This window comes from Petaurus breviceps, unplaced genomic scaffold (assembly GCF_028583685.1).
Source record: "Petaurus breviceps papuanus isolate PSGF00001 unplaced genomic scaffold, PetGlider_PUasm1.0 90778, whole genome shotgun sequence".
Classification (NCBI taxonomy): Eukaryota; Metazoa; Chordata; class Mammalia; order Diprotodontia; family Petauridae; genus Petaurus; species Petaurus breviceps.
This window is the reverse complement of record NW_027187343.1, coordinates 1,423,652-1,441,273: the sequence shown is the minus strand read 5'-3', so window position 1 is coordinate 1,441,273 and position 17,622 is coordinate 1,423,652. Positions and strand designations below refer to the sequence as shown.

General features: G+C 43.6%; 1 protein-coding gene across 7 annotated transcripts in view; it reads right to left on the bottom strand.

Moving 5' to 3' along the window:
• Positions 1-974: 974 nt before the first annotated feature.
• Positions 975-17,622, bottom strand: part of PSEN2 (presenilin 2) — a 43,055-nt gene continuing 26,407 nt past the window's right edge. For 6 of the 7 annotated variants that reach the window (XM_069069111.1, XM_069069114.1, XM_069069115.1 and 3 more), the window contains 8 exons: positions 16,711-16,852; positions 12,484-12,551; positions 10,245-10,465; positions 9,462-9,560; positions 6,353-6,430; positions 4,963-5,082; positions 3,181-3,299; positions 975-1,836 (listed from right to left, as the gene is read on the bottom strand). In XM_069069111.1, the coding sequence (XP_068925212.1) occupies positions 1,681-1,836; positions 3,181-3,299; positions 4,963-5,082; positions 6,353-6,430; positions 9,462-9,560; positions 10,245-10,465; positions 12,484-12,551; positions 16,711-16,852 (1,003 nt within the window). In that variant the 3' untranslated portion in view covers positions 975-1,680. Of the gene's footprint in view, positions 1,837-3,180; positions 3,300-4,957; positions 5,083-6,352; positions 6,431-9,461; positions 9,561-10,244; positions 10,466-12,483; positions 12,552-16,710; positions 16,853-17,622 lie in introns of those variants that run through there. The other variant, XM_069069117.1, reaches the window with a different exon arrangement.

The window sequence follows — 17,622 nt, the reverse complement described above, 5'->3', positions numbered from 1 at the left end:
ACATTCAATAATGGGACAGGATACCTTGAAAGATAGTGAGTTCTACATAACTGAAAGCATTCATGTAGAAGAACCCTACCATTCTGAAAACTTTATTTAAGCTTATACTCAGGCAATTGTCTGAGACTGCAGATCATAGACAAGCTGAATATGCATATTGGTGGAGACAGTTTTCCTCTCAGGAGTTCTTCACACCAATGAGAGTACAGGGCTGGACCAAAAAAAAAAACCCAACAACCAAAAAACCTTTCTCATTTAGAACCCACATGGCTAGTGCTTGACCTGGAATCAGAAAGACCTGCATTCAAATTCTGCTTTACAGATGAGAAAGCAGAGACCAAGAGATGGAAAGTGATTTGGCCAAGCAAGTACCTGATTTGGAATTTGACCCCAGGTGTACTGACCCTTTTTCTACACCATGATATCCCTCCTTAGTTAACTGGAGTCTGTGTGTTTTTTTCTATCAGCTCTGCTTAAAATTCCATCCTTGAATGAAGCACTCACTTTACCAGACAGGAACATGACACTAGAAACAGGGAAAGCAGCTGGACCTGAGATTTCATTGTTATAAAAAAACTCCTAGGGGAGGCTAGGTGGCACAGTGAATAGAGCACTGGCCCTGGAGTCAGGAGGACCTGAGTTCAAATCCAGCCTAAGACACTTAACACAAATACTAGCAGTGTGACCTTGGGCAAGTCACTTAACCCCAACTGCCCCTCCCCCCCCCAAGAAACTTAAAAAAAAACAAACACAAAAAAACCTCTTGGCTGAGGGAACTCCTGCTTCACCTTTTCTGCAACTTAAATACTTGAAGTACTGGGAAATAAACTTCCTTGCTCAGGACCACACACACAGACGTGTCAGAGGCGGGGCATGAACCCACATCTTCTTGGTTCTGGAGCCAGTTTTCTCTCCACTCTGCCACACTACAGAAGGGTCACAATTTACAATGAGGTAAAGAGCATTCCAATGTGTCAGTCTAAAGAAGTTTATTAGTATTAAGTCACAATGGCCAATAAGCCCCTTCCCAGCAGTTAGTCATCTGAAATGTAACAGGAATTGGACTTTCTTTCCAATAGGTAATAAAAATAACATCATCGATAAAACATTGTGAACCTTCCATCCTGAAAAAAGTGCCTTTGTTGATCTTAGTGAGTAGGCCCAGTCCCTTGATCTAGTTTCCTGAGAACATTCTATGGCCTTCCAATATGTCGCAATCTTTTTTTGATCACCCTTCCATGAAATTCCAGACCATCCCCTTTGGCCCAGAGCCACATTTTGTGACCTCCTTTCTTAGGTCACCTAAATGAACTCCTGGGTTTTGATCAGGGAAGTGCAGGTCCTTAAAGGGTGAATTATTAGACACCTAAATCATGTGAGATCCAGAAGAGACCTTAGAGATCACTTGGTCCAACTCCCTCAGTTTACAGATGAGAAAACTGAGGCTCAAGGTCATATGGCTAGTTGGTGGTGGAGCCAGGACTTGAATCCAGATCCTGGGCCTTGTTCTACTCCACTGCCCTGATGCTCAATCTCACGAAGTAACTATGTAATACTTTTTTTGTGTTGTCTTCTTTAAAAAAAAAGTTTTAAAAAATATATGGCACTAACGTGTAAAACTATATGACTCCATAGAATTGGAATTTCCTAGTTTCCAGACAATAACAGCTAAGTTTTGCTCTAAATATACAACTGGTGGGATGCCAGGGTGTCCATGAAAGGCCTCACGAGGTTGTCGGTGGAGAAGTAGAAGATGAGACCGAAGGTGATGGAGATGGGCAGGGCAGGCAAGGCCTTCTTGAACACCGCCAGCAGCAAGAGTGTCAAACACAGACCCTGTGGGGAGGACAGAAGGTGAGGCTGGAGAGGGGCAAGGGAAGCTGTGGTGTGGGTGCACAAGCCTGGGAAGAGCCAGTCTCACCAGAGGGTTCAGAGAACTCCTGGGCCCATGGTGAAGCTAATCCCCCAGAGCGTCTGGCACCTGTGTGCTTTCTGAGATACATCCCCACCCCAGGCTCACTCGATCCTCATTGTCAACCCTGTGGGGCAAGTGCCATAAGTGTTATTTTATCCCTATTTCTTATGGGAGGAGAGTGAATCACAAAGAGGTTAGGCTCATACAGCAAGATAAGAATGGGGGGTTCTTGATTCTCTAGTCTAGGGGCTTTTCTAAGCCACCAGTTAGAGTATTTTAAGAGTTGCAAAGTGCTTTGCAAATATGATCTCATTGTATCCTCGTGACAAATCTGGGTGGGGGAAGGTAGGTGGTATTATTATCCTCACTTTACAGATGGGGAAACTGAGGTAGAAAGAGGTTACACAGTTGGTAGGTGACTGAGGCCAGATTTAAACTAGGGATTTCCTTACTCTAGGTCCAATGCTCAATCTACTTATACCATAGGACTTCCTTCCTACCCTCCAAGGAGATGAAATAATGTTAGCAGACACACGAGGACACTATATCTCTACACACATACCTTACATGAGAATGGGAACTACAAAAGGACTGTCACCAGCTTATACTATGTGGCTGGATAATGCTACACATGTGATTTCTTAAGAGTCACCCATACAGCAAGGTGAGGGCTCCAGGGCACTGTAAGTAAGCTCTCTTGGCTCGGTACCAATCTTCCTTCTTAAGAAATACTCCAAGACTATCTGACACCAAGTATTGAGAGACTGTTGCTGGTGTTTCAGGGGCTCTTTGCAACACATCTGGTATGGTACCTAGTATGATTCATGATGGCTTCTGAATGGGAACCATTCGACCCAACCCAGACATCTGTTAGACCCCTGCTATGTATGAGATACTGGACTTGGAAGCCAGAAGACTTCTCGATCTCCCACCTTAAAGGCCGAGGCTGGACAGCTGCTTGCTGGGCATGTTATAGGTGGGATTCCCTTAGCATAGGAGTCAGACTAGAGGGCCACGAGGGCCCTTTCAGCTCTATTATTCTGTGATCCCACTTAAGACCTGCCTTTACATGACTCTGAGTGGCTCACATGACCACTGGGCCTCAGTGTCTTCATCTATAAAAATTAAGATAATACTACTACTTATTTCACAGGGCTGGACCAGACACATCAGTTATGTCACAGGTAGGTAAGGACAATGGCTGGAAGGGATTATATGAATTTAAATGATTGTTCTCACTGCCATTCCCTGTCTTAAGTACTTACTATGAGAATGGCGACAAAGCAGGCCAGTGTGGTGTTCCAGTCTCCACTCGCCGTGGCTGCTGCCTTGCCCACAAGAACACTGTAGAAAATGAAATCTCCCAGGCCAAGCTTCACTCCCCCTGTTTGGCGGAAGACAAAAACCAAGTCTTGTAAGTGTTGTGGCAACTACTCATGGAAGGTCAATGATAAAGGGTGATGGATGAAACTGACCCAGTGAACTGAAAGCTGACTTAACACTCACTGAGTTCTTTCTGATGTTCAGGAACATGGAAAACAGCTGATACCAGAAATGCTCAGATAGCCCAAAAGCTCACTGTGGCCCACCAACTGTGTCACTGCCCTCCTTCCTTACCAAACACTGAATCACATGTAAGCAACAGCAATAGCTCTGAGACTGACGAGAGCTTTGGAAACACTGATAGGCAACCCTTCAAAAAAATGTCTGGCAGTGGCAGAGAAACAAAAGGCTAGGAGATCTCACCTCCTGCAAAAGTAACTAAATAGGTCTTTGTGGGATAGGAAACTAGGCACAACTCAATCTAAGGCTTGTCCTGCAGCAGGTTAACTGGACTGGGCCATGGCAAGAGGCATTCTGCACCCAAATTAATGAATGGGGCTGGGAATGGACTGGTGATTTTACTGGTACAAGGAACTTCCAGTCGAAGAGCTACCTCTACTCTTTTTTTTTTTTTTTTTAACCATCCGGGGTAAAGGAATTTGCACAAGTTTACACGGCCTGTTTTTTCTGGGTGTGGTGCTGAGTATCTGAGCCCGGATTTGATCCAGGTCATCCTGACACTGGAGCTGGTGCTCTTACTCGCTGAGCCAGCTGGCCGCCCCTAAGCAACTGGGGTTAAGTAACTTGCTCAAGGTTACAGGCCAGATGTTTCTGGGTGGGTGCTAAGTGTCTGAGTCCGGGATTCGATCTCCAGGTCTTCTCAACACTGGAGCCGGTGCTCTTACTCGCTGTGCTACCTGGCCGCCCCTAGTTACCTCTACTCTTGCGGGCCTGTAAGTCTAGAAGGGTAAGCCAGATTGTATTAAAAGTAAGTCTGAATTTAAGAACATTCTGAGGAACTATAATTCTATTACTTTCAAGCACATTAAAACTTCAGCTGTATGATCACATGTTATGTTGGATTTGTAGTTAGAGCACCTGGCTTCAAATCCCAGCTTGCTGCTTCTTACCTACGTGCCACTGGCCGGGTCACTCAAATCACCTCATGTGTAAACTGAGAATACTCACCAGATGATTGTCCAGACCCCTTCTGGCTCTAAATCTACAATCCCACGACCTGCTTTAAAAAACCTTTAAGGAGGATAGTCTCTCACTCTCACTGTGGCCTCTCACTCCCAATCACTCTGGTCTCTTAAGAAGCCAAATAATCAGTTCTCTTGTCTTTCTCTACCCCATATCCCACAGGCCAATCTCTATTACAGTGGTAAGTGGGTCATACCTCTCCATGAGACTAACACACAATTCAATTCAACAATTACTGAGCACCTATGTGCTAGGCAGTGGGAAAACAAAGACAAAAAGACACAATTCCTGCCCCCAAGGAGCTTGCCATCTACCAGAAGACTCCTAGGAGTCTGCCAGCACAGACTCCCTTTCTCATTTCTAATCTTTTCTTTTTTCCCTTTGGAAGGAGATCACTGTAGGGGTGCGTGGGTGCACTCTCTCAAGGGAATTGGTCTCCTCCTCCCACCTGCCTTCTTAGAGCCCCTCACCACCCAGAAGGAAAGCCCCTCATGTGGCTAGATAAAACTAATCCACCTTACTTTCCTCCTCTTCCTCCAGCTCCTCCACTGCGTAGGAAGGCACATGGAGTGGGGTGCACCTCGGAGAGTCATATGTTTCAGAGTAAGAGTGGTCCCCAGAAGGGTCGCTTGAGTCTTCATCTGTGTTCCCAGACAGAGAAGAGCATCAGTGGTGCACCCCCCACCAAAAATAAAAAAACAAAACAAAACAAAACAGATTGAGAGGACATGAGAAGCACAGCCAGAAGAATTTTTCATTGGGGAGGAAGAGGCCGACGGCTGGGGAGAAGGAAATTATCCTTCAGGGAAGGTGTCATGGTGGATCAGAACTTGAATTCCTTAAGACTGGCACTTCCCTGATGTCATGCCCTTCCTTATCTTTCTGCTGTCCTCCAACCACTGTGGTTGGTGACTTCTCTTTGGCTCAGAGAAAATTTTGGTAATAACAGAATTAACTGAAAAGGAAATTGGGGAGGGATCCTCTGGGATACCCAAAATGCACCAGCAATGGAGGGATGACAATACAGCTGCCTCAGCTTTACCTATGAAAGAAGGAATCAGCTACACTCAGTGCCCCGGGGCGTGCAGGATGCTCTGCATTTTGATACATACTGGGGTAATTTCAGGTCCTAGAAGGACACCTCTTCACATCTGAAAATCTCTACCCTGGACTAATGTTTGTGCTTCAGCAGAGTAAAGGGGTCAAGTGTGGAACTAGGAGTTGTGGGACTGGGCCCAGACCTGTGGTTTCACTGGCATCGGGAACTCCCAGGCAAGGACACCACTTCTACCACTCACCTCTTCTGCAGGTTATTGTCTCGAGCGAGCTGCCCAGAACATTACAAGGTGGGGTGTCACAGGGTGCCACAGCCGCTACTATCAGAGATGGACTTGAACCCAGCTCTTCCTGGCTCTGAGGACAACTCTATCCACTGACCCATACTGCTTATCTTATATCAATAAATAACAATGGCCTAGTGCAAGGTCATGAAAGCCACTGTTCACTTGGCTTCCTGCTCCCTCTGGAATCTCCACAGCCACACCCGCTGCCCTGAGCACCTAAGGAAGGAGGCCTGGGTCTGAAGTTCACTTGATGGCTGGTGACTCACTGCAGGGACCACCACAACCACACTGCTCACTCTGCTCTCCCCCTCCCATCCCTGGCTCTCCCATTCCCCTCTGTTTTATCTTTCTCTCTTAGAATGTAATCTCCTTGAGAGAAAGAACTAGGCCTGCTTTCTTGTTTCTGAATTCTCAGTATTTAACACAATGCAGGGCACACAGTAACACTTAATGAGCGGTCTAGTGCTTCCTCTTTCTCCATGTCTTGGTCTCTCACGCCCAGAAGCCTCCTGCAGTGACTGTGGGACACCACACCTTGGGCCCGTGGGTCTGCTTCAGAGACACTGACCTTGCTCACCGTCCTTGGGGAGGGCTCCCTTCGTTGGAGTATCCACCTTTGCCATGCCTACGGTCCACACCATGGCAGCTGCAAGAAGACAACAGGACAAGTGACTATACAGTCAGCAAACGATATTTCCTTATTCCTGCTGTGCTTAAAGAATTACTCTGTATTAGAGAGCACTGTATTTAATCATATGCAAGGACGGTGACCTAGCAGGAAAAGCCTGCCTGGAGAGCAAGGAGCAGAGACAGAGGCCTGGGCCTTGTTACGTGGAGGCTCAGATTTCTTCATTTCTTTGATCAGTTTTCTCATATGTGAAATGGGGGTGATGATGATACTCATTTTATTATATTATTTTACTGAAACAATAATATAGTATAAACTTTAACAAAAATGTTGCATTTGCTCTGAGTCTCCTCTCTGATCTTTTCTGTATGTGTTTATAAATTTTTGTTGTCATTGTTTTTAAAATTTATTTTATTTTTACTTTTTTGGGTATTTATTTAGTATCCTATTTTTCCCCAATTACATATAAACCAGTTTTTAACAACTGTTTTAAAGATTTTGAGTTCCAAAGTCTCTCCCTTCCCCCCCACCCCCAACAAAGAAAACAAGCAATTTGATATAGGTTATATATGTGTAGTCATACAAAACATATCCATAATAGTCATCCTGTGAGAGAAAACATGGACAAAAAAGCCTCAAGAAAAATAAAGTAAAAAAAAAAATGCTTCAATCTCTATTCAGACACCACCAGTTCCTTGTCTGGGGACAGACAGCATTTTTTTTTTTTTTTAAGCAATCGGGGTTAAGTAACTTGCTCAAGGTTACACGGCCAGTTATTTCTGGGTGTGGTGCTGAGTGTCTGAGCCCGGGATTCGATCTCCAGGTCTTCTCAACACTGGAGCCGGTGCTCTTACTTGCTGTGCTACCTGGCCGCCCCCAGACAGCATTTTTTATCCTAAGCCCTTCAGAGCTGTCTTGGATCGTTGCAGTGCTGAGAACAGCTAAGTCATTCACTACTGATCATCTTACAATATTGCTGTTATTTTGTATACAGGACATTTCACTTTGCATCAGCCCATGGAAGTCTTTCCAGATTTTTCTGAGAGCATCATGCTCATTTCTCATAGCACAATAGTATTCCATCATAATCATAGACCACAGCTTGTTCAGCTAATCCCCAAATGATGGGCGCCCCCTCCCCCTCAGTTTCTAATTCTTTACCCCCAGAAAAGAGCTGCTACAAACATTTTTGTACATATAGGTCCTTTTCCTTTTTTGCTTTTATCTCTTTTGGGATACAGACCTGCTAGTGATATTGCTGGGTCAAACCGTATGTGTGGTTTTACAGCCCTCTGGGCATATTTCTAAATTACTTTGCAGAACAGGTAAATCAGTTTACACCTCTACCAACAGTGCATTAACATCTCATTTTTCCCACTTCCCCTCCAATTTTTGTCATTTACCAGTTCTGTCCTTAGACAATCTAACAGATATGAAGTAATACCTCAGAACTATTTTAATTTGCATTTCTCTAATCAATAGTGAATTAGAATATTTTTATATGGCTATAGACAGTTTTGATCACTTTATCTGAAAACTGATTATGTCTTTTGTTCATTTATCAATATGGCTCTTATCTAATCAAATGGCTTATTTTTATAAATTTGACTCAGTTCCTCTATATGTTTGAGAAATGAAGCCTTATTATTTAGAGAAACTTGCTTCAAAATTTTTTTTCACAGCTACTATTACTAACTGTATTTCCCTCCATCCTATTCCTTCCACCCCCATGCCACTGCTGTTTTTAAAATAATTTTAGTCAACATCTATATTCCTGTCTTGTAAGGTTCAATTTGTGTCATCTGTTTCCATTTTTTTAATATAAATTTTTTTAATAAATTCTTTTTTTGGAGGGCAATTGGGGCTAAGTGACTTGCCCAAGGTCACATGGCTAGTTAAGTGTTACGTGTCTGAGGCTGGATTTGAACTCAGGTCCTCCTGACTCCAGGGCCAGTGCTCTATTCACTGTGCCTCCTAGCTGCCCCTGTTTCCATTTTTTTTTTTTGCATTATTCACATCTGTCAGTATTTTTTAACACTAGAAGTATTCCATTACATCAATACTGCATCATTTAAATACTCAGAATTCCCCCAAAGGCTGGCCAGGTCTCCTCCTCTATTACTAGAGTATGTTTAAGTAACTGCCTTGACTCTGGCCTGCCAACTCTCCTTCATGGTTCACAGACTCACAGCCCCAAAGTGGTTTAGAGCTACAAGTGACCTCAGATGGGTCATCTTTCTTCTCCAATGCCTCATTTGACAGAAGAAGGGACTGAAGCCCAGAGAAAGGAGCTTATCTGGCAACAAGTTATGGTGGAACCAGCACTGGCTTCAGAAACACAAGACCTGGTTTAAATCCTGCCTCTGTGACCTTGCACCAGTCCCTGAACCATCATGGGCTTTGGATTCCTCATCTATACAACGAGGCAGTTGTCCTGGACGGTCCCTAAGGTCCCTTCCGCTTTTGATCTAAGATAATTTACTCCTTTAAGTCACTGTGTAGGGAGGTTTCATGCAAAAACTATACTAGGCTTTTTCTGTACAGGATCGGCACATGGAAGTTACTGGGTGGCAGATTTCAGCTTAACGTATGAAAGGACTCCCTAGCAACAAGAGATAGCCAACCACAGAAGGGATTTCCTGGTGAGACAGTCAATTCCCCATCCCTGGAAGCACAGGTCAGATGGCCTTCCATCACGGTTGCTACAGAAGGAACTGCACTGGGAGGTTAGGTTAGAAACTAGAGGGACCCTTTGGCTGCCTCTAACCATAAGACTGTACAATTCCAGTAGAATAACATGCTTTTTAACAGTCTTCGATGATCAAAAAAGGCCAGCTCCTCACTGGATATCAGAGAGAATAGAGACCAACTCCCCTTTCTTTCCCCCACCCTCCCTGACCTTGGAAAGGGGTTCTTTATCATAATTATGAAAGGAGAGTCGGGAAATTGTCATTGGCACTGGGAAAACCAAAAGGGAAAGGGTGTGGAGAGATAACCACTCTCACATGGTCTTAACTGCTCAGCAGGGGCTGAGGTGGGGAGGACTTACATGAATATATGAGGGCAGGAAATATAGGTTCATTTCTTTCCTGGGCAGTTTCTACAAGCATCCTCAAGGGTCCTTTAGGACAGAGCACAGCCACGAGATCTATGAAAATCAAGAAGTCTTTGTCAGGGAAAAGCCACCATTCTCAAATCCCAGAAACTTGTTTAACTCATACTCTTAGAAATAGATAGCTGGGCTTCCCTCACCCCAACCCAGGGGAAGAAATGGAAAATTCAGAGCACTGGTTTCCTCATTTGTCCTTGGTTTTCACCCCCTACTCAGAGCTTTCTCACTGCTGAACAGGTTTCTACCCTAATCTATGGTGTGTGCCCAAGAACCAGCTAGGCTAGAATGAGAAGCAGGTCTAAAAGAGTCAATTTTAAGAAAAGATAATGAAGCATTAAGTGATTTTTTTCTTTTTAAAAGAAGGCCACTTTCTGGTGAAGAATCCTTTTTTGTTTCGTAAAATTCAATTCAACATGCACATATTAAATGCCTACAATGTGCCAGGAACTGGGGCTACAATGCCTGCCACAAAGACAAAAATGAAACAGTCCCTGACCTCAAGGAGCTTACATTCTTCAGGAGGAAGATAGTTATAAAACTGGAATTAATCAACAAGCATTTATTAAGCACCTCATGTACCATACACTGCCCTGAGACCTGAGGATACAAGTGACAGTCCTTGCCCTCAAGGATCTTACATTCTAGCAGGTAAAGTGGTATGATTTGACCCATGCAAGATAAGCACACCACATCAGACCACCCTGCCCATGGCTGTCCTACCATACACAGAGATGGCTCCCAGGATGACCCAGGCTGACCATTCTGGGAGGTACTTGATGAAGACCAAGGCCATGAGGGCGCTGATCATGATGAGGTAGGCCTGCTGCAGCACCAGGGGGCCCTTCCAGTGGATACAGATCATTCCCACTGCCCCAAAGTTCCAGATGACCAAGAAGAGGGTTGGGTAGTCCATAGCCACATTGTAAGTCTTGAGCACTTCCCTGAAAAACAAGACCAGCCGATGAGCGGAAGTCACTAGAAATGGGGAAAAGAATGCTGACTCCATAGTTACTTTCAACTAATTAGACCTTGTCCTAGTTTAAAACCAAATGAATAAAGTTACTAGACTTGGTGTCTGGCAGTCTTGGGTTCTTGGGTTCAAATCCTACCTCAGATGCATATTTACTATGTGAACCTGGAAAGACACTCACCTTCTGTGAGACATGATTTCTATGGCTATACAACGAGAATAAATAATACCACCTGCCCCTATAGGGTTTCTGTAAGGATTAAAAGAGACAATGTACATAAAACACTTCAAGAACCTTGGGATGCTACATCAATCACTATTATTATTAATAGCATTCTTTTCCTCCTCCATGGAATACTACAGATACTTTACTGACCACATGAACCACCCCTTTCCCCCTGCCTCAGTTTTCCAGTCTGCAGAATCAGAAACTGCATTGTGATCGCCAAGGTTCCTTCTATTGCTAAGATCTCCACAGTCTTAGATGTCCAAATACGTTCCCACCTCCACCCCAAAACATGTTTCCATGAAGAGGGATCTTGTTACATTTATTTTAGCTCCATTACTTGATTTATTTTAAAATTTTATTTTAAATTTTCTTTAGACCAGGCACCTGAACCTTTTTGTGCCATGGACCCCTTTGATGAAGTTTGGTGAAACCTATGGACAACCCCTTCTCAGAATGATGAATTTAAAAACATGAAGTAAAATACACAGGTTTCCAAAGGACGCCAATCATTTTGGTCATCAAAAACAAGTTTATGGACCCCAGGTTAAGAACCCTTGCTTTAGACATCTCAATTTTACTCATTAGCACAACAATAAACATAACTGAGTATTAAACTGCCCATGTCCCCCAAAGCACTAGGAAACCTTTCTTCCCTGTCTTTCTCAGAACCCTTAGGAAGCTGGAATAAGAGGACATCTCAAAAAAACAACATTCCAAATCAATCATTTTCTAAATTTGGAATTTACCAAGTTTTAGACTAAAGAATAAAATTTAAATAAGAAGGATTTTACATCCAACATTCAACTACTATGTAATTTGGAGTTGGAGGGTCCTGGTCTGAATCCCTCTCTACAACTTACTATCTCTGTGACCATGGGCCAATCACAATTTCTCTGTGCCTCAGTTTCCCCATCTATAAAATAAGATTTAATGGCCTTCCTCTGAGGTCCCTTCCAGCTCCCAATACACAATCCCCTAATCAAGTTTATAGCAAAGTGTCAAATTGTTTTTAAATTTTTGGACTGGATCTGGGTTTTCATTGCTTAAAGGAAGAAGCCCCTTGTACCAACAGGTTGATACCCGCTCAGAAGCTGGTCTTGGAGAATTGTCTGCAGCATTGAGAGTTTGACTTGCTCAGGGTCATGGAGCAAGGAGATGTAAAAAGAAGGACCTGAACCCAAGCCTTCTTGATTCCAAGGCCAGCACTCTATTTACTATGCTGTGTTGCCTTTCTCTCCATGGTATTTTTACAGGGGGCTGAAAACACAACACATAGCCAACCAAGGTAGATCACATCATACCCACAAGAAAATGTGTGGAGAGATTACCTGGGTCTAGCTCAGTGCCTAGCACACAGTAGGTGCTCTGGCACCAGAGAGAAGGCAATCCTAGTCCCTCTTGTTCCTATGGTATTCCATTGCTAAATACCATTTTTGTCCCTCACTGAAGTGTATTTCAAAGAGCAACAGAGCCTTGGAATCAGAAGGAATGGATCCATGCTCTGGATCTGACCATGCCCCTCCCAAACCCTGCTCCCTCTGCCCCCTTTCTGCCCCAGCTGCAAGATTCTGGGCAAGTCTCCCAATCTCTCTGTGCCTCAGATTTCTAATCTGTAAAATAGGAATAATTCTGCTACTTACACCCACTGAGTTGTATATCCCCTCCTCTGACCCGTGCCCCCTTTCATGCCCTTCGTATCAGGGAGCAGGGTGAATGAAAGGTTACCTGGAACAACTACGAACTTCGGGGCAGACACTTACCCAAGATAAATGTAGGTGAAGAGGAAGAGCAGCATCAGAGAAGACAGGATCAACCAGCCATGGATAAACTAGACAACAGAAGCACACATTGCTGTTCACACAAGGAACGTTCTTGGTCTACTCGCCGGTTCAGACAGAACCCTGGGCTTCCCGGCAGTAGAGAGGGTGCTGCTGCTCAGGTCAGCCACCAGGGGCAACAGTGTGCATGGCTAATGTCCCAAGTGCCACGCTGCCATGTTAGAACAAGGTTAATCTGAGCAATAAAAATGAGAAGCCCCACAACCTCCTCTGCAGGCACACAGCACTCCTGTTTCAAAGTGTTTTTATGTCAACAAATGGCTTAATAACAGTAGCTACAGCTTAGATCAAATGGCTTCACAGTTTACAGAGACTGGCCATCTCCAATCCCACTGCACTCTCTCTAACTCCTTGTGCTTTTATCATCTGCTGCTTTGCTGCTGTGCTCCAAGGACAATGGGGCCTTTCCATCTGACTGGCAGTGGAAAACTCCCTATCTGATGTCTCCCCTTGTTAGAATGGGAGCTCCCTGAGAGTAGGGAACGTCTGATTTTTCTCTCTGTATACCCAGTGCTTGGAACAGTACTTTCTTTGCATATAGTAAGTACTTAATAAATGCTTCATTCAGTCATGCATATGTGAGTGTGGATGGACCCATGGTGGACACCAGTGGGGAATGACAGAAAGAATGCTGCATCTGGAGTTGGAGGACCTGGGTTTGAACGCTATCTCCGTCACTTACAACCTATGTAACTGTGGGTAAATCTGTAGATCTTTAGGTCTCAGTTTCCTCATTTGTAAGGAATAAGGATAATAATTCTTGTGCTAATTATGTGACTTTGGGAATTAAATGAGATAATGTGTATTAAATGCCTTGGCGACAACGAAAAGGATTACAGACTTCAAGAAATTCAGGATTCCATTAGCACAGACGCTAATCTTAGCCACAAACAAGGACTGCAACCACTGCATACCAGAGGAGACAGACTTCACAAGCTACTGTGACCACAGCAGCTTTCAAGTACAATATGTTATTATCATAAATTAGGGTCATTGAGGAACTAGAGAGTTTTAAAGGGTTATCAAAGAAACACACTCCACAACCTCAGAATGTGGGAAGACAAGAAGTTTCAACTCTTGGACCAGCCTTTCCACCTGCAAAAGCAACAGTGATCATCAAGGCAGCAATATCCATTGTTCACCCCTAGGAAACACTGACCCATCATTCCCTCTTAAGAGGCATCCACTGGAGATATCACGTGTAATTCCTCAAAAGAAAAACAGGAATCAGGAGAGAATCCCTTGGACTCAATACATTTGCAACCTAAAGTTTTAAGGTCTGTTTCTGTATTCTGATGGTCATTGTTATAAATTAATTTTACCTTTACAAAACTGGTAATACTTACCATAGAAGTTTATGGTTTAGAAACACAGATTTCTGGTATCCCTAGAAAGCTAATTCTCGGGTATATACCACCAGACTGGGAGTCAGGGACCCAAGGTTGCTCTGCCATTAAATACCTGTGACTTTGGGACCAATCATTTCATCCTTTGGGGTCTCAATTTTTTCATATATAAAATAAAAGGGTTAGATTGGATGATTTCTAAGGCCCCTGCTACTTGCAGAATTCTAGGAGTCCTGTGTACTCCAGAACAAGGAAAAGGACTATGGGGCCACTGTCCCAAAGTCCCAAGTCTCTGGGAAGAACAAGCGGGGGTGGGGAGATAGCTTAGTGCAACTACCCCATCTGTACCCACAGAGACAATGGGCCAGTCCCAAGATGAAATGGCTCTTGGAGACAGGGGCTGACAGCCTCCCAGATCTTGGAGTGGAATATGTACAGAGCCAGCTCTAGAGGGAAACAGGAAAAGAAAATGAAAAACAAAACAAAACAAAAACCAGTTGTGTCAATTCCCTAGGGGCCTTAAAATAAGGCCTTATTTCTTCAGAAGGGGAATCAAAGTTGAAATTAACTTTTAAAATAGGGAAGTGACATTCTGAACAATATTTTTTTAAAAATGGAAATTCAGTATGACATTTTAAGAAGCAAACCATAGCACAGTAAAATGGCACAACGTATTCAAAAAGGTCGTGAAGAGAAAAGGGGGAAGATTCAAACACTGACTTGTCTGGCATGAAACAGGAACCATCAGGCAGTGGAAACAGTTTGCAGTATACACATATATGTAGGCGACGCCTACTTTATGGAGGGCTGGCAGAGCAACAGAGGGCCTGCCTCAAATTAGGAGGACCTGGCTTCAAGCTCTGCATTGAGCCCATGGAGATCTATCTATTTATCTAGCTACACACACAGAGCTGTCAATTTGCACTGATAAAAGGAGTTTCTTTACAGAGAGTTCCTTATCCCAATAAAATTATAGATCTAGACTCCCCAAAAAGACACACACACACATACATAAACACACACACAAATATGTGTATCTCTGACAATTTTTCCAGTGCTTTAAAGTTTACAAAGTGCTTTGTCTCCATTATTTCATTCGAGCCTTGCCACAATTCTGTGAAGTAGGTACTATTATCATCATTTTATAAGTAAGGAAACTGAGGTTGTAGTAAGTGATTTGTCTAAAGTACATAGGTAGTCAGTATCAGAGGTACGATTTGAACCTGGGCCTGTCCCAACTCCAAGACTGGTACTCTTTTCATTCTATCACTTCCTCCTTCTATAAAAACAGATCACTAGATATATAGAGATAGACACTAGTATATATGTATAGATATAGGACATGATTTTTTTTTTTTTGCCTTTTGGAGGGCAACTGGGGTTAAGTAACTTGCCAAGGTTACACGGCTAGTTTTTGTGTGTGGGTGTTAAGTGCCTGAGGCTGCAACCAAACTCCAGTCCTCCTGATTCCAGGGCCGGCACTTTACTCACTGTGCCACCTAGCCGCCCCTATAGGATGTGATTTTAAGACATGTTTCTACACATATGCAAATGTGATGATTATGATAATGATGATGTTTATAACTGACACACAGAGCTCTTACTATGTGCCAGGCACTGCACTATCTCATTTTATCCTCACAACAAACTGCTCCTCCATTTTACAGTTGAGGAAGCTAAGGCAAACAGAGGTTAAGCAATTTGGCAGAGTTAAACAGTAGCTAAGTGTCTGAGGCTGGATTTGAACTCAGGTCTTCCTGACTCCTAGCCCAGTGCTTTATCTACTGTGCCACCTAGCTGTGTGTGTCTATGTATACATGTATACATACACACATGCATGTAAGCACATAAACACGTACGTGTATATGTTTTTACATAATAGGGAGTGATAAGAGTGGGAGGGCACCAAACTTGGAAATGGGACAGACCCAGCTTGAAACCCTACCTCTGACCCTTTCTGGTTGTCCTTACCATGAGCAAGTCACTTAACCTGGGTATCCAAAGACAAGAATTAAACTGTGCTATAATGGGGAGAGAACTGGCTCTAGAATAGCAGGGACTTTATAAACCTCAAAAGCACTAGAAAAACATCACTGAGATACACACACAAATTGTGTAAAGATGTCTTTTTTTGGACTAGATCTGTAATTTCATTGGGATAAGAAACTCTCGGTAAGAAAACTCCTTTGATTGATATAAACTGGAAACTGGCAATTATTCTGCAAGTCTGGGGCATTAAGGTTAAGTGATTTGCCCAGGGTCACATTGATGGGTGAGACATGAAGGCTGCCTCTGGATATGTCAGCATATGCCAGTATCCATGGCATAACCAAACAGTGAGAGCCCTATACCAAACTCTCCAAAGAATACAGACAAGAACTGCACAGGCTGGGCAGGTCTGGATGGGTTTTGGTGTGTGGAACTCCCAAACTGATGAGATCTCATATTGATGTGGACATCTGAGTATGTATATACAATTTATAAAAATATATATACTCTCTCTCTCTACAAATATACTATTTAATAAATATATAAAAGATATATTGTGTGTCCCCAAACCACAGATACACATAAATAGTGCACATGACACACATATACACTGCATAAACTACACTGGGCAAATACATGTGTTCACACATACATTACACACATGCAAAACATATATGTACAGATCAAGCGGCCTGAAAGGCCACAGTTGGGCTCCCAGAGCTTCCTGGGCCCCCAGTGCTAAATCAGAACAAAGCCTTGAGCAAGCCCCCTGGCTGACCTCCTGACCAGCAAGGGCTCCTCCACCTCCACTCACCTTGTAGCAGCGATACTTGTACAGCACAACCAGGAATATTGTCATGACAACGATGACACTGATCATGATGAGGGTGTTTAGCACCGAGTTGAGCAAGCGCTGACCGATAGAGGGGGTGTCTTCTGTAAAGGGCGTGTAGATTCTGAAGATAAAGAAAAAGGATGACCAGTGCCCTACCCTGACTCTCCCTTTCAAACTCTTTCTACATCTCAATGAAAAGGTTAGACTCTCTCTCTCTCACCCATTCTCCTCCTCTCCTTCTCCATGCCCTTCCCTGGCCACGTGCCCACCATCTTCAGCTAGGCTTTGTCATTCTGCCACCAGGGCCCAGACTTTCCAAGGAATTCACCTGACTCCTCAGTTTAGGCAACTTCAGATTCAGGCTGCTGACTGGCTCTAGTCCAGCAGGAAGGGGAGTCTTTTTCTTTGCTAAGATTGAAACTCAGACTGAAGTTTCTTTAAAATACCTGTGTTTTAGAGGTAAGAGCACCTGTCTTGGGCTCTTATCTCTGCCCTAGGGTTACTCTTCTCTGTGACCTTGGGGAAATGATTTAGCTTCTGGGCCTCAGTTTCCTCACATGTAAAACAAAGGAATTGGGTTATGTCAGAGGTGTCAGACTATTGGGAACAGACTGAAATATAATCAGGAACATTTAATAAAATAAATACAACAGAACATAAATAAGGTCAATATGCCACTTGCAGGTATGAATGAGTGAGCCAGCTTCTATTCTGAGTTGGGCACCATTGGGCTAGATGCCCTATGAGGGCTTTTCCAGTTCTAACAGTCTTATCTCTTTCCACACTAAGCAGTATAAATCTATTAGGTCCATTTATTTTCTCTCTGGCCTCACTCCCAACCCACCACACACACACACACACACACACACACACACACACACACACACACAC